The sequence below is a fragment of the Poecilia reticulata genome, linkage group LG9, assembly GCF_000633615.1.
Source record: "Poecilia reticulata strain Guanapo linkage group LG9, Guppy_female_1.0+MT, whole genome shotgun sequence".
Taxonomy (NCBI): domain Eukaryota; kingdom Metazoa; phylum Chordata; class Actinopteri; order Cyprinodontiformes; family Poeciliidae; genus Poecilia; species Poecilia reticulata.
The window spans coordinates 24,122,593-24,140,070 of record NC_024339.1 but is presented as its reverse complement, the minus strand read 5'-3'; the positions used below and the strand labels follow the sequence as shown (position 1 = coordinate 24,140,070).

The window sequence follows — 17,478 nt, the reverse complement described above, 5'->3', positions numbered from 1 at the left end:
TGTTTCAGGAGATGCCAATGTTGGTTTTTCTGTACTACGGAGTAAGACGGTTGGGGTAACAGCAGATTTGGACACATCACTTGTTTCAGATGTGTATGATTCTGAGACTGAAGGTGACTTTGTGCGTGTTGTTGGATAAACTGCTGTTGTCTTCATTGACACGTCAGTAGACTTAGTGATGTTTCCACCAAAAGTAGCACCAGAAGACACAACTGACTTGTTAGCAATAGCAGCAGAGTCTTCTCTTGAAATTTCGGGATCTGTGGTTCTTTGAACCGTCGTAGTCTCAGGAGATCGTGTTGTCTCATTGACAGTAGCAGATGAAGATACTCCTGTAACATTAGAGACTGGTGTGGACACTATAGGTTGCTGAGAAGGGTCTGGACCTCCTCTCAAAATAACTGGCTCACCATCAGCTATGGATGGGATAGGACGGTCCAACACATGTGGCACGGTTGCAGACTGGAATGTTTCTATCTTTTTAGCTGGAAAGGAAATGGACAGTAAAGAGAGCCTTTAACTTAAATGAAACATAAAGCTCAAGTCACAGAAAAACAGAGATTCATTCAATGTAGACTAGAGTACACCAACATATAATTCGATATGAAGAGACAAACACAGTGATTGTATTGTTTCCCATTATTTCTGCTTTCACTTTGCAGTACAATGTATCATCAATCGAAGATAAAAAAAAGAAAAAGAAAAAGCAAGTAGTTTTGAATCCAAAAGGAAATTAAGGGATTTAAAGATAGCCCCCATTTTTATCCTAAAATATGAATTTCTAACATTTTTAGGGGAGTAAATTTTGGCTTACATTGTGTTTAAATTGAGGACATAGTTTATTCATTTATGTTCTCGGTTTATCCTTAAGGGTTTAAATAAATGCGTTATCAAAAATCAACAGTTTACTTCTGAAAATACAAAAGAGGAAGATTGAAATGCATATGCCATTATGGAAGACAGCCGGATAATCTCACACAATTGTTTATAGTTTATACAATGCTTACAATTCTTAAAATAAATGTATCGCTTTCAGTAGCATATCTAAAACTAAAACAGTTTGGGTACATTTATTTGGTGGGAAAGATATATCTACGAAGTGACACATTTACCCACATCTCTGCTGTTAAATTTGCAATAAATAATTTTGTATAAAAATATGTTTATTGTATATTTGTTAAAACTGTTGTTCTGACAACATTTGAGACAGATATGTGGAAGAACTCAAGCTCCTCTGCCTCATTCTCAGCAGATGTGATCTTACTGCTTTCTGCAGAAATCCACCACTCCCAGTCAGAAGCAACCAATCACACCCGATGAATGCCTTTAAAGTTTCACTTACACTCATGTATGTCTTGCTTACACCCACCCCCTTGTTCTCTTCTGTACTACAGGCTCTCTCACTGAACAGCTGAGCCTGTTGTGAATGTGCAAGCTCGAAAAAAAGGCCATAGCCTGATGATGTCTATGGTGGAGGAAAAACCTGTGATGTTAGGTTCTTTCTCCATCATTAGCACAGCTGTAGCAAACCATCAATCTCAAGTTTGATACTTTGTGCTCTGGGGGGTGTGAGCAGCACCCATACGAGGATGATTGACATTGCTGAGACATTCCTCCTTCCTCTGATTTGTTGTTTCTGACCAACACCTTTATATTTTTTCAGAGACTAGTAGGACCACAGGGAGGAAGCAGAAGAGCTGTATTTTCTCACAGATTACCTTTCCATCAGAACATAGTGACTGTTTTAACAAATATGGAAAGGCATATTTCTATAAATGTTACCCATTGCAGCTTTAATACTTTGTACAATCTATTTTTGCTAAAAGCTTAATCTTTTCTGATAAAACTCTGACAGGGTGTGAGCATATTAAGATACACAGTGCAGGCTGACAGACATCTTGAGGATGTCCAATTCCACGGACATCCGTTTGTCCCTTGGTTGTGTGACCAAGGGCCCAAGGGAAGGTTGGGCCCTTGGTCACACAACCTGGCCCAGGAAAGGAGTGCAACATGTGGGAAAAATGTGTTTGGAGCCTTTACAGTTAAACACTATAGTTCTCAACACCGTCCTCTCAATCAGGGTAAAGTGGAGGGAAGTCATTATTTCTTAGTCTTCAATGACTTAGAGTGACTCTCAGGAGGAACGTGGCAGGTGTCACAGTCCACAGTGGGGAAGCAGGGGTGTTGCCCCGAAACCACAGCAAAAAGTTAAAACCTTGCAGAAGCCTATGTCGGGTGAGTGCAACCCCGCTGGACCAAGCACAGGCTACAAAGCTTGTGGGGTTCAAATGACTCCATCTCTTAAGATTGCAGGAAGGATAAAAAACAAATATTTATGACTCAGTGCAATACTAAGGGGGAGGGGAGCGGGTTGACCACTTGTCAGTTTAGACAAAGAATGAACAACCATCCAACAAAAGTTTTCAGCTGGATGTCTTTCAGCTGAAAACTGATCTTGAAAAACATTTGTCATACATTCACTTAAATCATTCATAAGATTATCTTGAAGAAAAGTGGCCATTAGACAACATGAGGCTTCCCAGCCCAAAGTAAAAGGACTCTCAGTTCCCTTTTACAGAAGGGGTCTCAAAGTGTGGTCATGAAGAGCCAGTGACCTACAACTTTTAGATCTCTGTATGCTTCAGCACACCTTGCTCCAATATTAGCTTATTATCAGAGCTTTGTAGAACATGGCATCTAAGAGTTGAAGGACTCTCGCCCTTGAGGACAGCAGTTTGAGACCACTGGTTTACAGCAATGGTATCCTTCACCAACAGCACACAACCTAACAAAGGTAAATGTCTTCAATACCAAATAACATTTTCTGGATAGGAAAACTACTCATCCTCCAAAGCACAAAGAATGTAAACTAAAACATAAGTCATCAACACTATCCAAGAAAATAAAAACTTTATTTAAAGTTTTTAAAATAGCTTTAAAGTTTTTAAACAAAATCTACCGAACGAGCAACTCAAAGAGAACTGGAGCTAAGAATAAGTCTAGTAGTACAGTCCAACTTTCCATGAATTGCCTATCAGTTGCTACCAGATTTACAAATACACAAATAGATTAATATACATGACTTTTACAACTTTTCCCTCTTTCACTCTCCTTATTTTCTTGCTATCTATGCCCTCAGTTCCATTGTCTCATCTCTGTTTTCCTCAAATGACAGTGTAAAAAGATTATCAGTTGTAAATGAGAACACCTGTAGCCTTTCAGCCATGTTGAAAGACACCTGTTACAAATGCAGGTCACGCCTGGGAACTTAGGCAATTTCCTGGCCTTACTGACCCACTCAAACACATACTTGTTCTACACTTAAACAAGCAGATGCATGCAAAGGCGAAACTTATGCAGCCCTATCCCCTGGTCTGTCATTTTTTGCACCATCAACCTACTCCACAAAAGTCACCAAGGAAGCACCACTTGACCTGTGTAAAGTTCACCATAACACAACAAGTGATGCTAAGTGATGTACACCCATAAAAAAAAAATAAAGTGATTTTCTTTAAACCCAAATGAGATCTTATCTTCTTACAATTCAATCAGACAAAGTACTTTTCAATGTCACCACAAATTTTTCTGCAAGTTTTTCCCATACACACTGAGAGGGCAGAAAGAGACTCAGAAAGTCTAATTCAATCACATGAGCAGTAAAAGTAGCTATAATCACTTCCTTTGGTCAGGCAGCCTCCAGCTGTTCTGACAAAAAGGGCAGGGACTGTGAGTTAGTGATGACATCACCTTATGAGGTGGTGTCCAGTCTAAGATGAAGACAGGCGTCTGTGTTTACTGCGCTTAAGGCGGTAGACTGCCAACACACTTTAGTTGTTGCCAGGTTGGCTGTCAGTCAGATGCTCACACTCAGTTAGGGGAATAATGTAAATGCATATAAGTAGTTAAACAACACAAAATAACCAGCAAGCTTTTACGTGTACGACTATGAGTCATAATGTGATTATGAGTCACATAACTCATAGTCTTTTATTACTTTCATAATGTAAAAGTCATATAAAATAATAGTTACTATTATTATGACTTTCATAATGTTGAAGTCATACATGTTTTAGTTTGAAGTGTAAGTCATTGTGGGCTCGCCTAGCATCTAGTGTAAGTTTTATTTATTTTGATGTTATATTTTATAAAACAAGGGCTTAAATGTAAACTACTTTTAGCAGTGGCTTTTTGTTTCTTTTCTGTCTGTATGGTACTAATGATCGCCACAAGAGTAGATGTAGAAACCGATTGTGTTAGGAAAAAAAACTACAACGTACTGAAAACTACTTTTCAGGGACCAGGTGCAGTGCATGGCAAGACAGCCCTCAAAAGAACATGGCAGAGGAATCTCCAGATAACTCAAGAGTCAGAAGATAATGATTTAATAAGATGTAATGACATCCGTGGGAAACAATTCCATCCACAAGACTCCACACAACAATTCACAAGTTCCAAAGAATCTATTGCTATGAAGAACCAAAACCCACAGGGTACCCTAGATATTACATGCTATTTTCTCAACTGGTCAGAACTAGTTCGGCAGCAAAAGAGGGGCCCAGTCATTATAAATACTATCATGAGCCAAAACAACATAGGAAGCAAATCATCTATAGACAATGCATTATTATGAATACAAACTGCATTTGTACAAGCAACTGCAAATATTTCCTTAATTCCACTAGAGGAAAGAAATGATCTATGCAGAAGACCATATTCAAGCCAAAGACAACCTTTTCACACATTGTATTACAGCTCCCTCCTCATTTGTCCTATGTTTAAAAATTTAACAAAATGCAAGTCTTACCTGAAGTATTCTGAATCTGTGCCTCCGTAACCACTGAAGGTGTGACTTTGAGCGTGCTGGTTACAGCCGATGTCGTAGAAGACAATTTAAATATCTCTGCCCCAAAGCTTCCCAAAGTGTCATCCTCTGTCAGCGTTTCTGCAGTATGTTCTGTTCTCTGACTGCTGGACACACTGAGGGTGTGTTCAGTTGTTGACAATGCCACTTCTTCAGTAAACACTCGACTCTCAACCGGGAACCTGGAAGCCACATCTGGAGCACCAGATGAAGCAAGAGAATCTGCTCCCTGTGTTTTTTGTATTGTTTGAGTTTCAATGTCATGGGTCTCTGTTACTTCTGTGGTGCTTATCTCATCTTCTGGCACAGTGTTACACCTAGAGGTAGTGCCACTTGTAGTTGGGGTTGATTTTTCCAAGGCAGTTTGATCTATGATCTGTGGAAATGGCTGGAATGGTGGAGGAGCCTCGGGAAAAAAATCAGTTACAATCCCATCATAATCTACTGGTGTTGACAACTGGAAACCAGGAGTTGCGATGAATGGTGTTGATTCAGAGGAAATAAATGCTTCCTTCCTGGTCATTTCAGTAGATTCTGTAGGAGCATCTGTGATTTCAGAGGAAATATCTGTGATCATCCTATGGGTCACAATAGTTTTCTCTGTCTTCCCCTCTGCAAACCTGCCTGCTGTACTTAAAGAATCATCTGGTAGAAGTACATCAGGTTTGATTGTGCTGATCTCAATCACTGAGTGGGAATCTGGATCTTCAAAGGATGCTGTGGAACCTGTGGTCTCTTTCGTCATGTGAATTTCAGTGATTTCTTCACCACGGGAAGGAACAGGTTCAGCAGTACCAAAGCTGTTAGAGTGATTTATGTCTATGTCGCTTATACTATCTTTATCATCAGGATCCTCTATAATTGTTGGTGCAACTGTTGTGATTAATTGAGCGTCTTGGTCAGGGGGAGTGGGCTGAGGAGGAGACATACTGACAGAGAACATTGATGTAGCATATGTGGGAACATCATAGTCTGAAGACTTCTCTGTCTCTGCTGTTGTGTCGAATGATGTGGTGGCAACAGTGGTGGATCTGGTGGTGGTGGTAGTAATGACTTCTTGTACAGACACATCCACAAGGAAAGTCTGGTTGATTGTGTCTCTCCCTCCTGTAGAGTAGGCAATAAAAAACACAAAAAATGTCAAAAAGTATTAATTACTTTGGGAGAACCAGTAAAACAAAATTGAAAATTTCCATTGGAATATGATGACTAGCAATTGTAAGAGATTTTTCAGACTTTGATGTCCTGCAAATGTAGCGTTGATGTGATTTGAGTTTTTGTGACTGAAATGTGCACCTAACAAGGCTTTTTTCATTCACAAAGTGAATACTTCACATTGAAAATGTGTGAAACTGTATTTATTTTTTAGAGTGGTGTAGCAGGGTCACAGTGTTGCTGCAATGCCATTTCAATTTTTGGAAAACAAAAGGTAAATGACAGCAACAGCTAACACATGCGTTCGCTACTTCTGATGTTTCCTAGAAACTTCAGTATAGACGACTCCCTCTGTTAACTCTTACTGCACTTTCCAACCAGTCATAAGAAGAAGCCATTTTTTTCTAAGCATAAAGAGCTAATGGCTCCAGACATTAAGTTTTAACTTTTAATCAACTTCCATGGTTTTCGATGACATGACAACAGGATATGCGTGAAAAATTAGGTAACCATTCAAGCAGTCTTTTTCATATGTGCACTTTGAAAGTTTCTCCAAACATTTCCAGATTTGCCTAAAAGGGTCACAATGTGTGTAACAGAGGAATTAAGCTGTGTGTATAGTTGAAGGGATCATGTCTTGTGGTTTTGTTACTGTTTCTTCATCTTTGCCATCCTCTGTTGGTTCTGTTACTATAATCTAGTTTTATAATATGGCTGCTTTCATTTTCTTCGGCCGAGTATAGAAAATGAAATGATTCATTTTACTAAGTCATTTAGTTCATAAATTATTCTCAAAAAGGGTCCTCTTCCTTCCTGCTCCTCTGTACTTCCAGACTCTTGCATTTACTCATACTAATAAAAACAATCTAAAGCCACCCTTAGCTGCACTGACAGACTGCATAAAAGGCAGCTGTTGACCATTATGCATTAGCCCTTTGCTCATGAAACTACAGCATATGTGACATAAGGCGTGAGACACATTTTCCGCTTCAGGAAAATGAGGGTCTACTCTCAGAAATATTGCATTGTATCATGAATGCATTTCAACTGTTCCTGTTATAGAGACCCTTGTTTATTTCAGGGGAATCCAAAGTCTACTTAGCAAATAATCGTTCCTTTTTCTCACTGCATCCAGCTCTGAGCTATGTGTTTTTCTGTAGTTTAATTGACATTGGCTTAGATAATATTTTTTCTACAGAGACCGTATTGCAGGCTCCAAAGACAGAGAGGACAGAGATGCACCAAAAAGTGGCACTTAAAGCTCACTTGCACAAAGGTGTAAATACAACTTGGGTGAGAGAGCTGACATGACACACACAGAGCAGGAGGTGAGTGTGGCATGTTTGTGTGCCCTCTGAACTCCATGAAGACTTATCACTGCGAGAGTCAGCATGGCCCAAGAGGCATTAAATGACCAGGCAGTGGTCAGCTTATCTGTCCAGCCTTTCATTTGTGAAGATGGAAAGGCCATGTCAAAGGTCACCAAGGATGACTGAATTTAGAAGTCCAGCAGTAGTTTTGTCCATTATCCAAATGTCTGCTCAGATAACTACAAGTGAGAATGACAGAACCAAAACTGACAATGGAAATTAGAGATGAAAGCTGAAAGGGGTGGGTTGGTTAGTGTGTCTAAAAAGGCTGCAGCGTTGGGCACTTTTACTGCCCTTTCTAGGTTACTTCTATTGTCTATCTTTGGGTGTTACCCTAGAAATAGTGAAACTATCACAGTTGTAGGGTGTTTATCATTCTGATATCATTTAACGTACCATAAAGGGGCATTATTAATGTAATTTTTAGTGAAGATCCAATTCTGCATTTGCTTTTGTTCTCATGATCATCTCTGTGTAAACCAAGGTCCCATGTAACATAGTTTAACTTGAACATTTTCAAGTTAAACAGTTGGGTTTCCTTTATTATGACTAAAATTACAGTTAAATTAATATTTCTTTAATTAAGACAGCATTTACACAAGTGGACTTTTTAAAGGAAAAATAAACCTTAATTAGGACAACTGGAAGTAATGAAGCATAACAAATTTAACCGACAGTTCATTGACCTCAAACTCCTGAGAAATATCATTGGTCATTTTTTGTCAATTAGAAGAAAAATTCTTTATGTAATTGTAGTCCATAGACCCCACTAGCATCTACAACAAACAGCCCAATGCCTATAAGAAATTAATCAATCAGCTTTCTGATGTAGTTCCTGAAACACTTGAATGCCAGGCAATGAGGTATAACAAATAAATAATAAGACAATGATAGTAATCGCAAATAGATAAACGTTTTTTCCACACTTACATTTCAAAATTGTATAATGGTTGTATGCATTGTGAAAAACAAAGTGTAGGAAATTGGAAATGAATAAAAGGACTTGAGTTCACAGAAGTCAGGTTTTGCTTTTGCTTGGATGTGTTATATGCTCACACTTTTTGAAAATATTTCACCAAGATTTTCAGATGTTGGGAGTGTGCACTACAACAGCTTCAGAGTAAACGTATTCAGGTCCTCATTATACATTTTTATCAGTAACTTTCATCTTAATTGACTTGTATTAATTGTACATTTACAAAAACATGTTTGCTTGTACTTTTTGCTTTGCTATGTAGAAAAAGCTTTTTAATTGTCTTCGCGCTTCAGTATGTAACTTTAATTATTCTTTTTTTTTACATATTTATTGAAACTGTCACTATGTCGTGACAGAATAGTATGGGACAGATAATTGGAAAATAATGCATCCTCTGCCTTCTCCCAGTGCTCCCATTGCTAACTAGAACCAACCAATCAGAGCCTGGAGGCAGGTCTTAGCATAACTCAGGGAGAAAGTGAAAAAGTTTGATCTTTTCACAGATTATCTGTCTCATGTTATATTGTCACAACATAGTGACAGTTTTAACATATATTACATACACACTGCAACATTAAACTGCTCTCTCAACTTTGAAAATAAATTAATTATTCATATTTTTTATTACTTGGTGTTTTATGACAAAGAGCATTAACCCAGCAAAATAAGCAAAAGGGGGAAATGTTGAATGTTTTCTCTGAGATAATTTTCTATGTTGTATGAGCATTTGCTTCAGTGCTAAAGTCTGATTATTCTGTCACTAAAACATGCACTGCACATTCAGTTTACATTTCAAGAATTCAAGCAAAATATATATATTTTTTTACCTCTAAAGCAGTAAGCTCCAAACTTCATGAAAGGTTCTGGAAAGAAGGTCTGATTTCTGTAGCGATACAGTGTCCTGACACCCATTAGGCCTCCGCCACACGGGATTCTAGGATGCACAACAGGGTGTCGCACACTCCCGTCAGAGAGCCAGCCATAGTCGCATCTGTCCAGTCCCATTCTCCAAGCAGCGTGGAGTTGGCCAGTGGACGCCAACACAGCTTTGTGTTTTTTGCACTCCTCGGTGGCCTCTAAAAAAGTTAGCTTACCCGCCACAGGAGCATAAAAGACTTCACCTGAAAGAAAGAAAAATGAATGAAGACTTTATAAAAGCAAGGCACTTATACTTGCATAGTGCTTTATCTAGTCTGGACGTTCGACCAAATGAGGCCAGCAGTGAGACAGTTTAGGCAAAATAATGCAGAACTACACATACAAGAAAATTTTAAAAATCACACAGAGACATAGAGCTAGAATCCTAAATAACCTATTCAGACAGTTTGTCAGTAAAAAAAAAAAAATGATTTGGGGCTTAGTTTCACGCTAAGGAGTAATTACATTGTTTTACTTGTAATCAAACTGGTGTGTCACACAAGTCTGGTTAAATGTGGAACATAAATCACAATCTCTGGGTAATACTGTATGCGTTTTTGGCAGTATTCCAAAGACATTATCAACAATGATCACATGCTAATAAAGAAGGGTTTTGGTTTATTAATGCCTGTGTAGCATATGTCTTCAGTAGCTTAAACTGCACACCTAGTGTGTTACCTCTATTTGTTTAATATCTGTTTGCAAATCTTCATTAAATATTTAATACCATGTGCTCAAAATATTGCCCTGAACAAATCCCAGATGGAGGAGCAAATACTGAGAGGTGATTGGAATTTATATTTGACAGCAGAGACATTAATCACAGTAAAATACTGAAGTGTAAGAACAGTATCAGACTAAACTAGTTGACGAAGAGAGAGGAAAAATTGCTGAGCAGTGCCAAAGACAGTTAAAAATCTAATTATCATATTTTTGTTGGGGACGTTTTTAAAAACCACTAAAGCCATTCTTTCATGTGAAGTTATTAGAAGCTTCTCTGCAATCTTCCTTTTTAAAAAATGTGAAGCTCACTTGTGCAGGAAATTGTGTACTGTAAATTTACAGAAGTATTCCTATAAAAAAATACAGGCATTACCATTGTGGTACAATAAGAGTTTTAGCTGAAGCCTTTTTAAACTCACGCTCTCAAAACTTACCGTCAAGTTTATCGACGTAACAGTAAACATCATAGGTCTCTGAAGGGTTTCTAACTCCATAAGTCCTAACACCAGGTATCATCTTAAGGTTTCCAAGGCAGCCGTTTCTTGGTCTGGTAATTGGGTATCTACAGAAAAAGAGTAAGTATTAAAAATCATAATGTCACAATGTGCATATCTTTTACATTTGAGGTATATGCATATGTTCATTATGTATATCAACAGTAGCGTTGAGTGATAAAGCTGACCTCACTGTCTGGTCAGCAATCCAGCCAGCATCACACTGGTCAAATCCATCTTCATAAGCTGCTTTCAGCTGGGAATAGGTAGCTATGCTTGCTCCAATATCTTTGCAAGTTTGGACAGCTTTCTCATAACTTAAGGTGTACCTGCTGATGCTTGCTCGATAGTGAAAAACAACACCTGGCAACAAATAAGTTACAAAAAGTAAGCACCATTTAAAGATGAGAGACAATCAAATATTGTATACGCAGTTGAAGATAGTCATCTGCAATTCGTTAGCATAAATCCAGGGTGGTAAATTCTGGCAAGTGTCTTGTAAAACACTCTCTGAGGGTAAAAAAAAAAAGAGTCTCTTAGCGACTTTGGAAACAAGGAGGTTTGCAATAAGCCGAGAGGATATGTGAAATACTCACACTGTTCACCACAAATGAACAAGATAACTGCATGTGATGCCATGGCCCTGAAATCCCCATATTTGTGGACGGTAAACAGGCGCTTCAGATTTGATTGATGGTGTCAATTAACATTGCAAATTGTTGGAAAAGAGGTCAGGCAGATTGTAAACCAAAACTATCCCAGTTTCTCCCCACCCATGCTTCCACAAAAGCTATACAGTATCACCCACATTAATTTTCTAAAAGCCGATAAAATTAAAACAATTGAACAAGGTGAAGATATGTTATCACGTGACCCGCACTAACATGTATTTCACAGTAGTGAAATGCACTGTTTGTTTGGTAATACTGTCAGTGTTGGGAGGGAAAAATGACAAAGTAATGACAAGACACCCATGATGTGCACCAAAGTTTGTATACAACATATGTTAGGTTGCCCATGGGACTGGGTTTAGCAGAGAAAGCCATAAAGTAAAATACTGAATATTCCACTTTTTTTTTTTTTCACAACCACAAACCTTAACATATTTTATAGGGAATTCATCACAAACTATCTCAAATCTTTTTTAAGGAGGGCATTCTCTCTGAAGCAAGGACAACTTAAAGTTGTAGTTACCTCTCTGTAACTACTAGTTAGCTGCAGCTATCAAAGCATTACTCTCACATCCTGTTTACATTTCTATCACCACTTGTATTCCATTTCTCTCTTATTAACCGTGTTTTTTTAGTAATCCACTTCTGCAAATTTCGGTTTTCATCTAAATCATCTAATTCCATAACACGAAAACGAGGAAACTATAAATAGCTTACCGCTGACATCAAGGTTAACAATATCATGCGTGTCTTCGATGCCGTATGTGGCTTCACAGCTGTAAGTCCCAGCATCACTAGCTCGCAGCTTCACCATAGTCAAGGAGGCGTCGCCGACATCCTCAGGGTGACTGGGCACCGACACACGGTTCCTGTAGATGGGGTTCATCTTGATGACCCCATTTTGCATCACCAGCACTGTAGACTTTTCCTGTCCTTTTATTTTGGTCCATTTGATTCGTAAGTAATCTTTGCCATAATTGGCTGTTCTATTTGTACCTATGAGTGGCGCTGATGTTGGGATTGTGGAGAAGAAGCAGGGAAGATTTACTTTCCCTGAGAGGGATCCAGAGATTGGTTGGATTATTGATAATGTGTTGGATGCTGAAAGGAAAAAAAAAAAGGCAAAAGAGTTAATGCAGTTAAGTACTTTTTACTTCCCATCCTATTATAGCCTCCAGACTACCAGGGAAAAAAAATATTGTCCAATCACCATTTTTTTAAATCCCACAGTCTTTGTAAGGTAATTAGAATACTGAAAACATTTTTTTGGGAAAAAACGTTTTTATTTTTGAAATATGACGTGTCCACTACAGAGGACAATTTTTCAACTTTTAAATACTACAATAAAATACAGTCAAAACATTTCATAGAATGTTTTAATATGCTACTAAAAGACTTATTTAGAATATTCCAACTAAATTTTAACCCAAAATTTGCACAATTAAAAGTTTTATGCACTTACTTTGTCTCTTCCCATAAAATGTGCTAGTACTGATGAACGTCATTTTTATGAATGAGAAAAAGATAAGTACAAAAGTTTCACCCCTTCACATGTGGTATCATTGAAAAGCCCTAAATGTCCTCTCTAGGTACCAAAAGGAATTAATTCAGTAGAATGCAGGGGGTGGGAGATACTCAAGTTTAGAAATGTCCTCTACAGAGGACAATAATGAACTACTGGTAGTCAGGAGGATATTCTGTTTACTCTTTCCTCAGAACACAGAAGAAGACAACACACACTGCTTCAGTTGCAGTGAAAGGGTGTGACAACTACACCCAAATTAATAAAAAAAAGAAAAGAAAAAAAACCATGCATCATGTTTTGAAAGTGACTCTTGGAAAGTTGAACCTCATCTTTAAAATGATGGGTGTGGGAACAAATTCCCCACTGAGTGCAGTGCATGTACAATGTTTTAATGGAGTTAAACTATGGTGCTAAAACAAGGACACATGGCTAAATCATTTCATGTTAAACCTGGTAAGTTCTTGACATCTAATGCTCCTTCTTGGACAAACTAAGATTAGTCTAAACTAGAATGATGTCAGTATGACAAACAATACAACATCAGACAATGTTAAAAGTTAATCTAAAATAAAAAAAAATGAAAAGTTGAAAAGTTTGAATTGGTAAACATTTTACTTGAAGTAATCTATCTTAATTACTTCATTTAGGATTAATCCAGATTATTTCAGACTCATGCTAGTCAAGAGGTCAAGATAAAGATAACTTCTATTATCTTAAAACAATCTCCAAAAGTACTTATGGTTTGTTCATACAGTATTTTATGATAATATTGGTACTGGGTGATTTTTTGTACATAGAATATGATAATTATTTGCACAGGAAATACTCACCAATCACCAATGATCTTTCTGTGTGAAACAAGGACTGATGACTGAACGTGCAAAACTATTTCAGTCACAGTAACTTTGATGTAAAAGTATCATAAAGTAGAAATCAACAAAGTAATGTGACTTCTACAATATGTTTGCCTTTTTCACATTTTACTTTCATATGTACACTTTGCAAAGAAAGATTACTGATGATACACCACCTCCTGGTTTAATTTCTTGTGTAGATAATCATCAGTTTCTATGTAATAACCACTCACTGCAAACTTAGAGACAGCTTAAATGTTCAAGAAATAAAATGAACATAAACTTTGACTTTAAAAATATTTAAAAATGGTAATCTCCAATTTTGTATGAGGGTTCAGTTAGATTATTAACTATTTAATATTTTCCTTTTACACCATATTGCCTTTTTCGTTAGGCACATACTTCATATGCCATGTAAAGATTAATTGCCTTACTTGTAAATACCCACTAAATATTCATGAAATGGTATTCACATGAACTACTAATGTTTTAGATTCTGAAATTGTTGTAATACAGTAGAAGTCCTCTTTGCCCTTGACCTAAGTTGGACTAGCTAAAATAAAGGTGCCATGAGACTTATCAGCTGCAGGCCGATCCAGGATTTATCAGTGGCTTAACAGGGCAGTAGTCAAGGCTCCTGGAGTTTTGATGGCCCTACCTCCATAACAGTGTTTTTTTCAACCTGGTCCTTAAGGCAGACTGCCCTGCATGTTTTAGAGATGTTTCCCTGATTTAACAAATCTGATCTGGATAATTGTAGTTCACCAAAAGCCTGTTAAGCAGTCACCAATTGAAATCATGTTTGCTGAAGCAGGGAAAGATCTAAAACGTGCAGGACAGTGTGTCTTGAAGACCAGGGTTAAAAAACACAACACTGTCCTAACGCTGGACTTAAAGAAAGATAAGTATAAGGATAGTCCACTTTATACAAATCTTTATTTGCATCCTTTGTTTTGTGATTTTTTTTTCTTTGTTCATACAGTCACATACAATCTGTTTGGGGGCATTGACAATGTATTTGTGCTGATAAAGACATTTCTTGAAAACTTAAACTTTTTAGAAGCAATAGAGGGTCTTACATCATGCTAAATCTGGGTCTGGCTACAGGTATATATGTTAATTCTTCATAGTTTTTAAGATACATTATGAATTGAACCTTTAGGTAAGTAATCCCTCAATTACCATGACATAACCACTCATAGTGGTAAATGAACTGAACTTATATGGCGCTTTATCAAATCATTTTGACCACTCAAAGCGCTTTACACTAGAGTCACATTCACACTCACAAACGCTCACACATTTATACACCAATACACAGATTGGTAGGCAATTTGGAGTTAAGTGCGTTGCCTAGGAGGCAGGAGGAAGCTGGAATCAAACCTACAACCTTCCGATCGCAAGACGACTACTCTACCAACACAGCCAGTCGCCCAGACCAAAGTGCAGAAGATCAAAGCAAAAGTTTATTCAATACTATGTCTTACATTAAAATTTTTGCTAACAACGCAAAATTGCACAACTGCAATCGCATTTATTCCATTGTTAACAAGCATGAGCTCATGTTTAAGTCTTGTGTTTTAAAAAGTGGGAATAGATGCCGGACTCAAATCCATAGCAGTAGGCCGTATCACACAAAGCTCTACAGAGAGGAACCAAATTACCATTTTTTCTTTTTTTGGAAGGTTTTTGATGGGGGAGGAAAAGAAGGAGTTGGCATTCACAAGGAACAATGTAGAGAATGCTTAGAAAACACTAGTGAAGCAGCCCTAGAGGCAAGAGTTTTGTGCTTTAATTGAAACCCATATTAGCATGTGTGATGTTAGCAGCTGTTCTGTCTTCAGACCAGTGGTTCCTTCTAATATGACACGGGTGTTGAACTGACCAAGTGTATTTACCAGAGTACTCATGTAACTATCACCCTTTTCCAAAATAAATAACAATAAAAATTGTTATACTGAACACATGTCAGTTTGTTGTTGACGCTTCATGTGTGTAGGTACACAGATAAATGAGTCCACTTTAAAAACACAAGATGAAGAATATTGGGATTTTGTGCGAATGCACAATCAAAGTACATAAATAAAACAGAGAAAAAACAAAAAGAGAAGGGTGAACAGAAGAGTGCCCAAGAGTAAGAGAAGAGGACTTACTTGTTGCATATGCAGCATCACACAGATAATATAACCACAGGATATGCTTAATATTTAGAATCATCTGAAAAAAGAAATAAGAGAAAAATGTTACATTAGAAAACAATTTCAGAGTTGTTGAGTTTTTTTTGTCATAAGTATTTTCAGTGAAAGTCATTGAACATATTGGATAAAAAAAAATAAATTAATACTAAAAATTTGCATATAAAAAATAGTATTACATAAAAGGCCATTTTTTATATGGCGAGAATGTGGAAAGCATCACTAGCTAACTCTTTTGTTAGACTTCAGTCAGAAGTTGTAGCTATATGCAGACAGAATTTCATGTTTTCACTGAACACGTGGGTGGTGAAGCTGAGAGGTAAAACTTCCTGTGAGGTCAAACCAGGAGTTTTGGAGACAGGAGGGCAGGAGCAGCAGGCCCCCTGCCCTCATTAGCACCCCACAGTATAAACACAAGGGGTCGGGTATCAGTAAGAGCTGAAAACTGTGGGAACCCTCTATCGGAAGACAATTAGCACTACTAAATCATCATCCCTAAATACAACATGACTGAAAGTCACTTAAACTGAAAAAAAAAAAAAAAATCTGTGGCTGTTTTTTTTTTAAGTCACGTTCTGACAAATGTCAATATTTGCCATGCTACTTATTGAAACAATGGGTTTCAGCTAGTTGAACTTGGTTTTGTAGGAAATCCTAATAAGAATAATTCAAAAGAGATCCCCTACTGCAGCCTACTGCAGCATCACAGAGGGGTTTAATTGCTTACAGATTTTTAAAGCCTGCGGCCCCTCGTGCAGGGATGCTCCTCACTGTGAAAGACGGGCGCCTGACTGCCAACGTCATTTATTTAGGAGCTGATTGTGAGACTGCCAGTGCGCCATTTTCATTACTAGATCTCATTTAATGTGGAACAAAATTTTTTATTATTATTATTAATTATTATTTTATTTTAAAAAGCCCTGAAAGTGGATGAGTTGATATTTTAAATTTACTGTCCTTAATCAGCCGGACGGAGACGTTATCTGAGGACAGTGCGCATCACAGGGTAGAATTGTAACATGATAAGTTGTGTTATGCTTACTGATTCGCTTTTATCAGAACTATAATATCACAACGAAGTAACATGTTCAGAAAAGCATCTACAGAGATAAGAGGAGCCCAGTTTCTTACACTACGTTTTCAGGATAGTTTAAAAAAAAAATGGGGGAAAATACTTACGTTTAAATTATTTTTATTCCATTGAACAAAGAAAACTGTTTATAGATACTAAATCCTTAGATTGAGCTAATCCCAGCGCACCACATGCGTGCGTAAAACAGTGCCTGGATAGGTCCACTCCAAGTTGAGGCAGCAAAACTTCTTTTTCCTCTTCCCAGTGAGCCTGACTCCTCTCCTTAGATGATGCGCGGTCCTACTCCAGCGTGATCCTGGATCTGAGCGCATCGGCGGTATCCCGCGAATGTTGGCAAGAAACAAGTTCAATTTTGCCTAAGCCACGCTGCTATTTCGTCAAAGAGGAGGAGCTCATTTAAAAAGTGAATGGGACACCTTGTGGAGGAGGGAACAGTCTCCAATTGACCATGTGCAGGAGAGGAAGCGGCTCCTCACTTAGTTCAGACTAATGTGGCACAAATGGTCTCCCTCTGCAGCTTGTCCTTGTTTGATTAGGTGACTGCACTTCAATGCAAGCAGCGCAAAATACGTCCAGTGAAACATTGTTTTTATATGCTTGTTTAAGCTGTCCGTGAAAGGATCATAATCAGTATGCTGAAAAT

General features: G+C 37.8%; 1 protein-coding gene across 1 annotated transcript in view; it reads right to left on the bottom strand.

Annotated features, from left to right (window-relative positions):
- Positions 1–15,764, bottom strand: part of vcana (versican a) — a 31,214-nt gene extending 15,450 nt beyond the window's left edge. The window contains exons 1-5 of the mRNA XM_008418880.1: positions 15,701–15,764; positions 11,886–12,269; positions 10,686–10,860; positions 10,438–10,565; positions 9,190–9,483 (exon numbers count right to left, since the gene is read on the bottom strand). Coding sequence (XP_008417102.1) covers positions 9,190–9,483; positions 10,438–10,565; positions 10,686–10,860; positions 11,886–12,269; positions 15,701–15,764 — 1,045 coding nt within the window. The remainder of the gene's footprint in view (positions 1–9,189; positions 9,484–10,437; positions 10,566–10,685; positions 10,861–11,885; positions 12,270–15,700) is intronic.
- Between the last annotated feature and the right edge of the window lie 1,714 nt (positions 15,765–17,478).